The following is a 15,479-nucleotide window of genomic DNA, read 5'->3' as shown; positions in this document are numbered from 1 at the left end:
CAGTGGATTGTTAATTAAGAGAGGGAGCACCTGTTATTTGTGCAACAGGAAATAAAATGTTTTGTTAATATGAGAAGTGAATAGATTTGGCATCTGTTTTATTGCCAGGTGTCTGACAGAAATCAAACTGATACAACTTTCACTGTACATTTTTTACATGTCAGTGGTTTTTAAGATGAGAAGATAAGCTAATACCAATCAATCATTAGTTAATGATGATAGTTTAATATTAGATTACTGAATAATTACCAGTTATTAATACATTGTTTGTGAAATTATTAGAGTATTTAAAAAAAAAAGTGAGTTATCTCCCTTAGAGCTGAAAAAATATACTTTATTTTATGTGGACAGTCATCCAGAAATCAAATGTATGTCAATTGTCCAATATATAATGAGTGACTAGAATATAAAAGGTTTCAATATTTACTGTAAAATTCACATATCTTTTCCCTCAACCAAATGTTATGAAACTTATATTCAATGCTTATTACCACAAAATTTAGATTAAATTTGAATTTTTGTGGCGTCATTTTAACTTTTCTATAGGTATTAATTGTATGCAAGCAGGGCATCATCTTCGTCCCATGGACACATTCTCCATACATTTTCTTTTGTATTTTTGTAGCTATTTTATATTAAAATATTGATAGTATGGCCAAATCACTAAATGTACTCCTATTATTGGAAATTTCCCTTCTGAAATCTTTCTGAAATTTTGAATTTGACTCTAACATTATAATCTGATATACATTGCCCATTCTTTGATAAAAAAAACTGGTTGTCAGCAATAAATATGAGGAAGAGCAATGCTAAGAAATATGACACATTTAAATGGTTTTTAATTTTGTATGAAAAATTGCTTGGAAAATTAAATAGGAATCCTCTTTAATCATCATTGCCCATCGAAGTAATTAAACCTGGTGTAGCGTAGAACTTTTCTATATAAAATTCTCAATAAAATTAGGGATTGAGTGTTTCTAATTATATACACCAAGATATTAAATGATATTAAAGGGGGTCTTGCAGCAATTTGATCATTAATGTTACGGGGAAAAAGCATGATAAATGCAGGATCTGCAATTACATATTGGTTTTAGTACATAGATGATAGAATATCTTTAAAGTTTACAATACAACCAAACTATTTACAGATTAATCACTCTACATACTTTTGTATTTCACATAAGAAATGAAGTTTGAATTTCTGATGAGTAATATATTTGTCTCTTGGGCCTCTTGTTTGTAAATCATCTATAATTTAATAAATAGAATTCAAATGATCTTCATGACCCCAATGAATGGAGAAAGAAAATACAATGAGGCTTATTGGATATTCTGTGAATATAAATTATCTCTATCAAGCTGATAAAGTAAATTAATGCTGTCTTGAAGAAAATTGTGATGAGCTTTCATAGCTAGTCTAGACGCACATGTTTTCTGTGTAAAATAAAAAAAAAACTTATAGTTAATTAATATGGTATGGTTATGGATTTTCTTATAGCAAGGTAGGCAAATGTTTTTGAATTATGCTTTAGTGTAGATGTGTAAATGGCTTTTGTTTATGATAATCATGATCATATTGTAAGAAGACTGAGTCATATTTTTCCCATTTCTTAGTGAAATGATGATAAAATACATAAAAAAATCCTGGAAATGTAACTTATCTTGCTGCAAATTGTATTGTATATAAGTTTGGCGAATTCAATTATTATTGTCAAATAAAAGGGAATGAATATTAAAGTCATGTCCTGTCCTTGCATAATATTCCTTACTATATTTATATCAAGTATCAACCAATCCAAAAAAAAGTTGTGTTGAACCTGAGTGAATGTTATGATATTCTGCAGAGATTTAAAGACAATAATTCCAAATGAAGGGAACAAACGTGAAGAAATTTTCTATATCAAATTGTTGGCAAAGATTCCCAATCAACAATTTCAAGTTAACAAATTTTATAAATCTAAACACCAAATCTGTGATGATTTACTTTGAATGATATTGTAGAGTCTACAGCTGTTCTCGTTGATGTAAAGTTTCCTTTTTATACAGATTAATACCTGATTTAACCAGATTAAACCTATTGATTAATTGTCATTGTTAGTATCAAACAATCAGTTGTTCAACATCCAATGCAATTTATTGTGTAAATTGTAAATTTAGATAATTTTTTGGGTTACTTACAATTTGTATTCTGTCAAAAGACACCAAAAGTTTGACTGATTTATAGGTCTTACTCAAAAATCTGAATGCAGTTTAAAATTCAAGTAAAGAGGAAAATGAATTGCAATTTGCTTTTTATAAGTGTTAACTGCAGATTTTATGATGAATCTTAAGGCTTGTATCTTGATTGATTTAATACACAATTTTAATTGCATTTTAATAATAGTTATGTTCTTGTTTGAAGTCAAATGGTCATTGTAAATTTAAAACTACGAAGTTCATTGTTACTAACAATTTCATACTGCATGGAATAACATTAAGATTATGTCTAATTTTATACCATTATCTGTTTATCACATCTATAAAAGTGCATACTTTATTGTGCAGCAATGTATGATATATTTATTGTTTTTAAGATCGCAGAAGAAAGAGTGCTGTTGAATTGTTAAATGCCTCCAAAGGAGAATATGTGAAGAGTGTCAGTGTTCTGAAACAGAAACAGGAACTTAAACACCCAGAAAATCTTCATGTCAGTACTAGGTTAGTATACACAGGTACTTGGTTTTTTTAATGGTTTTGTGTTAACTTGAGCCAAGCCTTAGGTTTACTTACCGGTATTTAAATTGGTCAAGTTTTGTAATGTTGGGTCTGACTTTACGGAATCAGAAGGCATTATTTTTAGTTAAACTGTTATTTTTTGTCGAGCCTGCACCTTTTGTTGCAGAAAGCTTGACATAGGGATAGTGATTCGGCGGCGGCAGCGCTAGCTTACTTCTTAAGAGCTTAATATTTAAGAAGGTTGAAGACCTGGATGCTTCATACTTTGTATATGGATGCCTCATGTTATGAAATTTCAGTCAGTCACATGTCCAATGTCCTTGACCTCATTTTCATAGTTCAGTGACTACTTGAAAAAAAAGTAAAGATTTTTTGTATGTTAAATTCTCTCTTATTATAAGTAATATGATAACTATAGTTGGTATGTGCATACCTTGCAAGGTCCTCATGCCTGTCAGACAGTTTTCACTTGACCTCGACCTTATTTCATGGATCTGTGAACAAGGTTAAGTTTAGGTGGTCAAGTCCATATCTCAGATACTATTCGCAATAGGTCTAGTATATTGGGTGTACATGTCCAACTGGCAGGTGTCATCTGATCTTGACCTCATTTTCATGGTTCAGTGGTTATAGTTAGGTTTTTGTATATTGGTCTGTTTTTCTTATACTGTATGCAATAGGTCTACTATATTTCGTGTATGGAATGATTGAAAGGTGTACATGTCTAGCTGGCAGGTGTCATCTGACCTGGACCTCATTTTCATAGTTCAGTGGTCAAAGTTAAGTTTTTGAGTTTTGGTCTTTTTTTCCAATACTAATTACAATAGGTCAACTATATTTAGTGTATGGAAATATTTTATGATCTATATGTCAGTCGCGCAGGTTTTATTTGACCTTGACCTCATTTTCCGTTTCATTGCTCAGAGTTAAGTTTTTGTGTTTTGGTCTGTTTTTCTTAAACTATAAGCAATAGGTCAACTATATTTGTTGTAAGGAAGAATTGTTATCTGTACATGCCTGCCTGGCATGGTTCATCTGACCTTGACCTCATTTCCATGATTCATTGGTCAATGTTTAGTTTTCTTGGTTAAATTTATGTGACAGTTGTAATTCAGCTTTATATTTAGGACTATCAACATAATATCAATGATAAGTAAAGAAGGCGAGACATTTCAGCGTGTGCACTCTTGTAATTGGTTTAGTCTGGATCATGAAATGAATTAATCTGATAATTCTGTAGGCTTGATTCAATCACACAATATTTGTAAGTTGTACTTTTGATTTTATATAGTTTTCTGTTAAACCTTTATAGTTTAATCATTAATAGACTATACAAACCTATAGTCATTGTGATGCTTGATTCTCAAGAGATAACACCAATACCATACCATAGCATTGATGTGTGTCCAATGGGATTATGATCAGAAATAGTACATAGACTTTGGTTTATTACAACTGCATGAGTAATTGTTAGTACAATAAAAAGATGCACTACATGTATTTGAACTCTTGAGTGGTGACATTTTCCAAGTCTGTGCTGTCACCATTTATTATACACTAAAGAAAGACAGTAAGGCCTTATATGCTATTTAAGTGGATGAATATTTAGGACTTTAAGAAAATAAAAGCACACATTTGGTTTGTTGCTTTTTCAAAAATAAAAAATGACAGTCTTTATAATTAATTTATGTACCATCCTCTTTAAACAAGTTTCTATAAATTGAGTTTCATCTCACTGCACTATCCATTGTTTATTACCCATTACATGCGGTCCAACGATTTACAGAAAAGAGCGACGATTTACAGAAAAGAACCGAAAAGAACCGAAAAGGACCAAAAAGAACCGAAAAGGACCGAAAAGAACCGAAAAGAGCACACATATAATTATTGATCATTATTGTTTAAAGTTAAAACAATGTATATATATATATATACACCACTCCCCCCTCGTAATGAAGAAAATTTAGATTGTACATTTATATAGATATGTAGACTTACAAAAAGTTAGATTTCCCTGTATCAGATTAAGGCATTTAAATATTTTTGAAATAAAGAATCAAAGTGTCATTTCCGTTGTTTTCGAAAATAAAATTGTAAAAAACATTTGAAGAAAATTTCAATTCCTGCTACATGTAAACCTTGGCAAACTTTACGATGTTTTTGATTCGTTCCAATTTCTTAATTCAATTTACGGTATTAAACGATGGGCTACATGGGAATAAAAGGAGATTAATAAAAAAAAAAAAAAAAAATACATCATTATCTATATATATATTATAAATTTTGTGCAAAACAAAGTCATTTCATTTCGTCTTTTTAGAAATATAAATAAATGAAAAGCGCACCCGCTTTCGGTATAATTGATAATTGTTTACTCTTTATATAGCCGCCATAATAGCGTATAGATTAAAGGGTTTGAAAAAGTAAATGGCCTGTTGATTTCTATTAATTTTATCTAATAAACCACTTAAAACAGATATGTAGATTAGTGAAATGATGGCAGATGGTGATAAATGTTGGCCCTCGGTGCTACATGTATCTATAGAGAAACTTGTGCATGGAGATAACGGGGCTTTTCCTTGACGAATTCAAATCCTTGACAGATTTAACGTGTCAAAGTAACAATCAATGTGTTTTCATTTAATATTTAATACACATACACACACACACACACACACACACACACACACACGAAAAGAACGAAATATTCGTATTTATTCATTAACTCCTGTAAAGTTTTCAATCATGTTTTAAACGATATAATATTTTTGGTTTTATTTTATGTTTGCCCGATTGTCCGAATGTCCGTGTTATATATATCATCACTGATGAATCGAACACATTTCAAAAAATTATAAAGAACTGTTGTAATGTTCGAATGAATTCAAAACTTAATAATAAATTTTTGTGAAAAATATCTTTTCATTTATAATAGACTTATATAATTTTAAAATTTGCTAATTTTCTTCAAATACAAAAAACTTCTCCTTTTTTGGTTCTTTTCGGTTCTTTTCGGTCCTTTTCGGTTCTTTTTGGTCCTTTTCGGTCCTTTTCGGTTCTTTTCTGTAAATCGTCGCTCTTTTCTGTAAGTCGTCGAACCCATTACATGGATGATTCTGTAGACTAATCTCTGTCTTTATAATGGCATTAAGTTACTGCAAAGAATGGGGCCCTTGAGGAACAGGAGTAAAAGACATCAACTTTTATCGTTTAGAAAAGATTGCAGAAATGTGTTTCAAGAATCAGGTCACCATGTATACTTTTCATATTTATTTTGTTCTTTGATTTATAGATGTAGATAATCATTCAAATAATTTATGATTTGCCTCCCCTATATTTTGGTCATAATATTGGTCTGTTAAATCTTGACCATTGAAGATTGACAATATAATAGATTCAGGGTTGATTAAATATAAAATTAACATTCAAGACTTATTGTATTTCGAAGTCTTGTGTTTAACTAATTATAAATTGGCTAATTTTTTTCCAGAATTATAAGACTGAATATTTCAACACATATGGTCAGATCATTTGTTTTGTATGTCATATGAATTCATACTATGCATGCTTTTTTCAATGAAAATTGTGACGTCACAATGCATTCTTAATAGAACGAAAAACCCATGAGATGAGGATAATTCTTTTGACATAACTATTTAAAATAGATGGTTCATTACCAGTCATAATCACAGAAGTCTTTATTCAATTGTATATATACATTGTAGCAGCATAAAATAATCATTACATAAATGCTTCTGTATCTACCAGATCACTATAGAGTTAAGTAGAAAATTAAAGGCATGTTAGTCTAAAGAATACATCAATCTAAAAGAAATTTCGTTACATTTTCACTGCTAATTACTATTGTCATTTACTAAAACATAGACGAGGGATTACGTCAGGTCTTTAAGCTGCAGACTAGGCTTTAGCATGGAACTGATTAGACAGAATTGCTGGATATTGATTTGAAATTTTCACAAAATAATGTTAGACACAAAAGTGTTACAAGGGCTTTCTAGGTTTGCTTGGAAATGTACCCAGCTCAATGCATTATTCAATCAATATACTGTTTGATATCTGGGTGTAGTTTGATATTTATTGCCATAAAATATGGGATTATTTAAATTACCGATTAAAAACTGTAAGTATATTTGAGGCTTTATTAGACATATATTAATGAAATTAATTTGTACTGTCCTAATTAAGATTGATGGAATTTTTTTTGCAATTGTTTCATAAAATGATAAAGAATGAGTTTAAAGAGAAGTTTTATGTTCCCATATTTGTTGTTGATATACATAATTGCAAATTCAGTATTTAAGTTTTATTTCTATAGTTTATATTGAAGTTTGTCTCAAATAAGTAGTATAATCAATGTTTATTTAAGCACTAATGGTTTAAAATATTAAGGACTCCTCAAGTCTATGGGAGGGACATTCTGACTTTAACGGTGCTTATTGAAAAATGACCAAAAAAAACTTTAGGGAAGGCTATATTTGAGCTTATAAAAAATGGAGTGTAGGGTAATAGGAAACACACAATTTTTTTTATTTGGCCTAAATTAAAGTATAGTAAACAAAAAAGCTGTTTGAATCCTTTTACTGCCACCAAAATATTTCAGATACTTCTTATCTTAGAAAATGTCAATTTCATGCTTTAGAGTGTTCATGAAATTAGGGCTCAGCCATGGTTCTTTAAATTTGTGAGTATGATCATGTTTGTTCTTTGGGTACATGCAGTCAGTGGCAGGACGATGGTTATGGTCTATTGACTTTGAAACTTTTGCTTAGTTTTCATGTATTAGTTTGTGATTAGGTCAGTTTATGGGGAACCACTAGTGGTAAGTTGATGATAAGTGGTATGCAGTTGTATAAGCATTGGCGTATCTCATTTCCATGGAGAACATTTGGCCCTGCTCCCTCAGTCATGATCTATTGACTTAAAACTTTTGCTTAGTTTTCATGTATTAGTTTGTGATTAGGTCAGTTTATGGGGAACCACTAGTGGTAAGTTGATGATAAGTGGTATGCAGTTGTATAAGCATTGGCGTATCTCATTTCCATGGAGAACATTTGGCCCTGCTCCCTCAGTCATGATCTATTGACTTAAAACTTTTGCTTAGTTTTCATGTATTAGTTTGTGATTAGGTCAGTTTATGGGGAACCACTAGTGGTAGGGTAACTTTTTGTCTGTATTTTTCAGCAGATGAGACCTGTGTCTTGTAGACACATCATAAAAGTAACAAAGAAATGTAAATGCTTTACACATTAGTTGAACCTGGTTTTTAAAAAGTAGGATATTACGGCCTAGAATCCCCCATTTCATTGTAGTAACTTTTTCACATGTTTATCAGCAGTTGGCATCTGCGTCTTGTAGACACATCATTAAAATAATGGATAGAAATGTAAATTGCTAATTGCACAGACATAGATTGATTCTTAAGTGGCCACCCATTAAGATTTGTAGAAACAATAATGTGACAATTTCAAAATTGATAATTAATCATGACAAATTTCTCTCTTAGGGACTTGTACAGATACCATTATCATGACAAGTTCCTGACTATTTCAAAACTGATAAATCATGGCAAATTTCTTACTTAGGTAATTATCATGACAAATTCCTGAGTCTGAGGGACTTGTGCATGGATAAATGATATAAAGTCTAATTTTGGTAAATTTCTTGCTGATGTAAAATTACAACATTTAATATTATTTAATCAATTTCTTGAGAATTTTTTTGTATGCAGATAAATAAATAACAGTATATATCATTGATGCAGAGGCAGATAAGGGGGTGCCTGGGGTGCCAGGGTCCCCATTTTGTCAGAAAAATTGTGTTGAGTATATAAGTAATCTATGAGGCGTGACTAGAGCGTCACCCTCTTAAGTAGTCAATGGGTCCCCAATGAAATTTCTGGTTCTGCTACTGTGCTGTAATTGTAATTATACACCATATAACCTAATGTTTGTGTTTTTTGTTCCACTGCATTATTATCAGTAGATTTTAAGATGATGTTTAATTCACCTAAACTAAAGCATCAATATCTTAACAGTTTACAAAAACATTAACAGCTTTCCAGACAGAAGTAATAATAAAGTGTTCTGAAGTACATGTATTATGATTTGTTTGATTGATGTAATGATATTGGGTTTTATATTTTTGCAGGATTGACAATTAAAGTGTTTCTAAAAGATACTGTAGACATTTTTATCTGTTAGATCAGTGAACCTCCTATTGGCCAGGTCCTTAGCTGTTTAGTCTATTCCAAATATTGAGAAATTTTCAACTAAAAGTGTCAAATGGAAAAAACATGTTAGAACAGAGATGATGTAATCTGATTCTCCGTCTATGAAGTTACTTATACTTGCTGAGTCAGTTTTATGTGTATTGATTTCTTACAAATATCAAATGTTAGATTTGTTGTAATTAATGATACTTTTACATTTAATCAATTTATTATCTCTTTTATAGACCCAAAAGTATCGTGTTGGGTGCTGAACCAAGGTCCAAATCAGATCTAGGATTGTCACCATCAGATAACAGTCCTAAATCATCCTTAGGGGACCAATCAGCTGAAAATGATATAAAATCGGCAAATAGTTTGTCAGAAAATAGAGAGTCACCCATTACACAGGAATTATGTAGAAAAGTGTCACTGGGAAAATTGTCAGGAAACATGGCCTCGGCATCGCAACAATCGACAGAATCAAAAGTTACAGAACTAGACAAACGAAAACCTTTAACAAAATCAAAAGATTTCCTGTCACCAAATGCATTTCAATCACTCAGTACTTCAGTTACTGTTTTAGTGGAAAAACGATGTAATGCTGCAACCGAAAAATCAACCAATGAAAATAAAGAGATGGTGGTTAGAAGAAAAAAGAAACCATTGCATCGCTCTCAATCTGATCTTAGTGGACGATGGTCAAGAAACAGTTCAGATTTCTCTGATTTGAGTTCACGAGTCTCAAGAACTAGCACTGAGGTGGAACGATTTTTCAATGAAATGGGACTTGAAAGTAGTATATTGGAGAGAATGCGTCATAAGTTTCAGATCATGCATGTGAATGATGATGAATTATTTGAAAGTATTAGTTCTATAGACTCGGCTGAGAGAAGTTCATGTAGTGAGGCATCTATAGGGGATAAGGAAAAAGACAAAGAATTAAAGGAAAGAAATTCTGTACAGACTTCTATAGTAGAGAAAAACGCAAGAATTATTAAGTGGTTATGTAATGTGAAGAAAGCACGAACAAATCCAAGAAGTGAGACACAATCACCACAAACAAAGAAATAATAGGTACAGTAGTTTGTATACCTGTGTGAGAAATTAATGGTTACCCTGTTTGATAAGATATTTACACATAAGATAATTAACTTTATAACTAATGTCCTACTGATAAGTAAAACAGAAACATAGATATTTGACTCAAATTTAAGTATCTAAGAAGTTTGAATTTTGTTCTTTTTTAGGCCACCAAAGGCTCCTATATCTTATACTTGTATCTAGGGAAATCTAGTTGTAACAAATTGATTTGATCTGTATCTTTCTAACTCAATATTTGTTAGGATGTTTCGTCTTTGTGTGAATCATGTTCATTATTATTCATGGTCTTTAATAGCCACAAGCATCTCCTAATATTCTGATTGGTATTTATAAATTTCTTCTCTTCTAAAATGATATGCTAAATCTTTTCAAATTAAAAAAAAGTAGTGATTTAAGACCCTGTATACAGATTCCCAAGTATGTATATGTACTAGTTGTAGTGCATTTCTTTGATATCAATTCTCTTATACGTAGTGTATACAGTTGAAAAATTATGAAATTCCTAATTTTGAAGGGTAAATTAATCAAACTTAACAAGTCTTTATGAAATTTTACATGATTAATGATCTTTTAAACCCTGTTTGCCTTTATGTCAATCAATTTGGGATCAACAGTTGAGTGAGTCTCTGGTTTAACTTCCTTAGGAGTTATTTCCCCTTTTTCAATGCTGATAGTAGCAATCAATTATGCATGAAACATACATCTGATTGCAAAATAAATCAGGCTTTTACATGTTTATCTATCTTTTCATGATAAGCTATATATAATTAACTCTGATCAAAAAGATTGAAATCTCAATAGACAACAACAAAAATTCAATTGATGAAAAGTAGATGTAAAAAGATATTACCATACTTCTTCAATCAGTTGTCTCTTCATCTTTAATTAATCTCCCTGGTTTTAATCATACAATTCTGATGTAGATACAGAAACAAATGGTTCTAGTCAGTCCCTCAGATACATGTAGAAACAAATGGTTCTAGTCAGTCCCTCAGATACATGTAGAAAAGTAAGATACAGAAACAAATGGTTCTAGTCAGTCCCTCAGATACATGTAGAAAAGTAAGATAAAGAAACAAATGGTTCTAGTCAGTCCCTCAGATACATGTAGAAACAAATGGTTCTAGTCAGTCCCTCAGATACATGTAGAAAAGTAAGATACAGAAACAAATGGTTCTAGTCAGTCCCTCAGATACATGTAGAAAAGTAAGATAAAGAAACAAATGGTTCTAGTCAGTCCCTCAGATACATGTAGAAACAAATGGTTCTAGTCAGTCCCTCAGATACATGTAGAAAAGTTCATTTTGTTTGATTAGTTTGAGATATATTCTGAATAGTGTGATGGTATAAAGTTACAGGAGAAATAGTAGTATTATTACCAATGAGATATATTCTGAATAGTGTGATGGTATAAAGTTACAGGAGAAATAGTAGTATTATTACCAATGAGATATATTCTGAATAGTGTGATGGTATAAAGTTACAGGAGAAATGGTAGTATTATTACCAATGAGATATATTCTGAATAGTGTGATGGTATAAAGTTACAGGAGAAATAGTAGTATTATTACCAATGAGATATATTCTGAATAGTGTGATGGTATAAAGTTACAGGAGAAATAGTAGTATTATTACCAATGAGATATATTCTGAATAGTGTGATGGTATAAAGTTACAGGAGAAATGGTAGTATTATTACCAATGAGATATATTCTGAATAGTGTGATGGTATAAAGTATAATAAAGTAAGGAGAAATGGTATTCTAATGCAATTTGTATGTAACAATTTTTTTTCATTGGCTAAAAGTTGCCGTCAAATCCACAGTTGACCAAGCGTAACTAAGGAGGGACATTATGAAAATGATTGAATCAACAAATGTTCGATTACTACTATATAATCGAAAATAAAACAACACCTACTTCGAATTTGCCGTTTTAATGTAATTTTATCCGAATTTGAAGCGTACAGGTAACATAATAACCTCCAGTTTGTAAGTTTTCATTTGTATGACGTCACGTTTACCTATGACGTCTTTGCTCCAAAATCGTTTATGAAGTTTCACGGATTTTTTTTTATTTGTCAAATTAAGACATTTTTCCAAGTTTTGACGTGTCGCTAAAGTCGCCAGTAAAACTGCATTTGCGACCGTCAAATCTACAATTGACGGTGGCAACTCTTCAACTACAGTACTGTTATTCCTTAAGTATTATTACCCAGAGACCAAATGACTTAGAGGTTAGCAACAATAGGTCAATATACTGCTTTCAAATATAAGAAAAACACAAAATACAAAAAAAATAAGCTAATAAAAGGCCTTAGTTTAAACCATATTTTATTTAGAAACAGATATTATAAATACATACATCAATACAATACATGGATTAGAAAACAAGTGGCAAGTCACTTATACAAATTCCTCTCTTTAAAAGGCCTTGACATAACCAAATGTTAAACAATTCAAATATGAAAACCAATTGCCTGTACATAACAGCAAATACAAATAAAATAGGATATAAACTGGTGAATTACAGGCTTCTGACTTAAGGACTGGTCAAATCTTCAGCTGATTGTTTAATCTGATTGAATTATATTTGTTACTCCTTGAACATATGTTGGAAGTAATTTGTATTGGTCATATATGTGTTCCTATTAAATGATGAAAGACATGTTAAATTTATTTTATTATATCATTGCAGTTTGTTAAATTTATTTTATTATATCATTACAGTTTGTTGTGACAGAAAAGACAAGAGAAGACCAATGATAAAATCAAATAATACAACTAACAAGTCTTTCATATAAACCATATTATTGATGTTATGATCATTGTTTATAGTGCTCTGTTTATTACCTATATATATACATTTAATAACGTATGTAAATTGATTTAAGTTTTTTTTCTTCTGAAAATAGTTTTATTATCGGAACAAATATATATGTTTTAAGAGCATTTGTAGATGTTACGTTATCATGTTTATTTGATAGTCAACCATTCTGCATATATTTTCTCTGTTCATGCTGGATTGTGGATTGGTCTACTTTGAAGAAGAAATCATATAAAACTTCTGAAATCCAACATATCTCATTTGAATAATAATTGTGTTCATATCAAATTGTTTCTCAAATGTTTTTGTGCCAAAATCATTATTAATTACCAACATTTTAGATTTTCATTTTTATTTACTAAGAAAAGCATTAAAATTACAAATAGTTTGTTCAATATTGCATTTACAATGATGAAGCTTTGTAATAGTAAAATTAAGTTTTTTTAGTAACAAATATTGGTTAACCAGGTTCCAAATTCTTGACACTTGGAAAAAAAAAATTTCTCACAAAGAAAATGGTAGAAACATTCAACCAGCTCATGAGTAAAATTCAATTTCCACTGAATTCCAATCATAATGATCAAGCATTTAGCAGCATTAAAAGGGAAGTAATTCAATCATAAATATGCATATATATCAGAATATAAAAAATTGAAATACAAACTGTGTAAATAAAATTCTGTTTTTGTTTCATCATGTCAAATGAAACTTGGATGAAAGTTTAAAGAGGGCAAATGTTTTTGAAATCATAGTTTAGAAAAGTTATTTATGATGTTCCATTTGAGTCATTTTTAGTCACATTTGTAAGGATAAGCCTTACGACCCCATGTAAATCATACATAAAAAACATACTAATTTATTTTCAAAAATACACCAATTTGTTTGTTCAGAGAAATAGGAATCTTTTTCATCAGTAACTTCTTGAAAAGGCGTTGAGATTTCAAGCAAGATATAAACATACAACCACAAAATCAATTGGCTAGCCAAATTTTTCTATTATGAAGCTGAATATTTTATTCATAAAACGTCAAAACATAGGCGGATCCAGGGGGGCCCTGGGAGGCCTGCCCCCCCCCCCTTTTAGTGGAAAAATTTGGTTGATATTATTGGAAATCACCCCTTAGGTCAGTCAGTGGGCCCCCCCTTAGGAAAAGTTCTGGATCCGCCACTGCAAAACCATGTTATTACCAATGGTATTTCATATCAGGGATGTTTATGATACTAAGGGAGCTACCATTTGATTTTTATGGGGGGGGGGGGGGCTAGGATGAAATTTGAAAAAAATAGGCAGGACAGGAGTTTTGAGTAAAAAAAAAGGCAGGATGAGACACTTGTTAAAAAAAAAGGCAGGATGACAATTTGTGTAAAAAAAGTCAGGATAAACTAGTAAAAAAAAAGGCAGGACCGAAAAGAGTAAAAATTAAAAAGGCAGGACAGAGATTACAACTAAAAAAAAAAGTAGGACAAAATTTTTCATCCTAGCCCCCCCATAAAAATCAAATGGTAGCTCCCTAAAGCCAGATTTGCTATCATGACAAGGAACTTCCGTCAGCAAAAAAATAAAAAGTCAAAACTTCACAGCCAAAAAAAAAAGTAAAAATAGAAATATCTCATTAGATTGTTGCTGTGAATTATATACAGGTATGCATTGCAAGACTTAAAATACTTTATATGTCTTTTAACCATTTCAATGTCAGAATCTGAATGCCCATGGGTAATTTTATTGTTATATGCACAAACAAAATCAATGTATGATTAAGTCTTTGATTGAATTTCCATTGTACAGTATTATATATGTAGAACTCAGAGGGATGAAGGGGGGACACTTGTATCAGTTTTTTATGTTTAGATACAAGCTTGTGAAAGTATGACCCACCAGAGAGATCCTAAAACCAAATATTTAAAATAGTGTACAATGTACTGTAATAATAACTGTACATATGATGACACCTATTGGCAATAAAATTGTTATGTAGATTTTTATATTACCATGTACAGGAATTAATTTATAAATGTTTAAATTCATGTAAAAACATCACAAAGATGTAAAATATACCACTGTGATTCTAATTTGGACATTGTGCCTTTGTGTAATGTTGATTTTAAAAATACAAGTCTATTTGCAGTTACCCATATAATTGTGTATTTGTCAGCATTATTGTTTTGTTTGTATGGTGGAAAGCAAAATATTCTGTTTCTTACATTGCATATTTTTTTAAATAAACATTATGAATTTTTCAGTCATTTCTCATGTGTTTTATCTCAAAAACTAATTGATAACTCTATAGCACATGCTACATATATGTTTAATTACATCATTATTGGTGAATACCAGTAGCATAAGATATATCAAATATATCATTATACTATTATACAAAGCATCAGAAGGAGGTATTATTTATATACTGAAGGGTTTTCTAACTGACCAACGACGAAGAATTATTGATAGAACCAAACCACAATTATTAACAGTGAAGAAAAAAGAAAATAAGATTTTATATAAATATGAAAATCCAAATATATATGAAAAAGAGTTGTTAAAATACCACTTGAACAGTAGAATCTGTTACAGTCCATAGAGAAATATATATTTTGATATGAGTAA

The 15,479-nt window shown here is 30.6% G+C and overlaps 1 protein-coding gene across 3 annotated transcripts in view; it reads left to right on the top strand.

The window, feature by feature from the left end:
- Window positions 1-13,845, top strand: part of LOC139500467 (protein FAM110B-like) — a 30,926-nt gene extending 17,081 nt beyond the window's left edge. For all 3 annotated transcript variants that reach the window (XM_071289208.1, XM_071289214.1, XM_071289217.1), the window contains 3 exons: window positions 2,577-2,700; window positions 9,193-10,021; window positions 12,778-13,845. In XM_071289208.1, the coding sequence (XP_071145309.1) occupies window positions 2,577-2,700; window positions 9,193-10,018 (950 nt within the window). In that variant the 3' untranslated portion in view covers window positions 10,019-10,021; window positions 12,778-13,845. The remainder of the gene's footprint in view (window positions 1-2,576; window positions 2,701-9,192; window positions 10,022-12,777) is intronic.
- The last annotated feature ends 1,634 nt before the right edge of the window (window positions 13,846-15,479 follow it).

Source organism: Mytilus edulis, chromosome 1 (assembly GCF_963676685.1).
Source record: "Mytilus edulis chromosome 1, xbMytEdul2.2, whole genome shotgun sequence".
NCBI classification, from domain to species: domain Eukaryota; kingdom Metazoa; phylum Mollusca; class Bivalvia; order Mytilida; family Mytilidae; genus Mytilus; species Mytilus edulis.
Note: the sequence above shows the minus strand (reverse complement) of the source record. Positions and strands in the feature narration are given on the sequence as shown.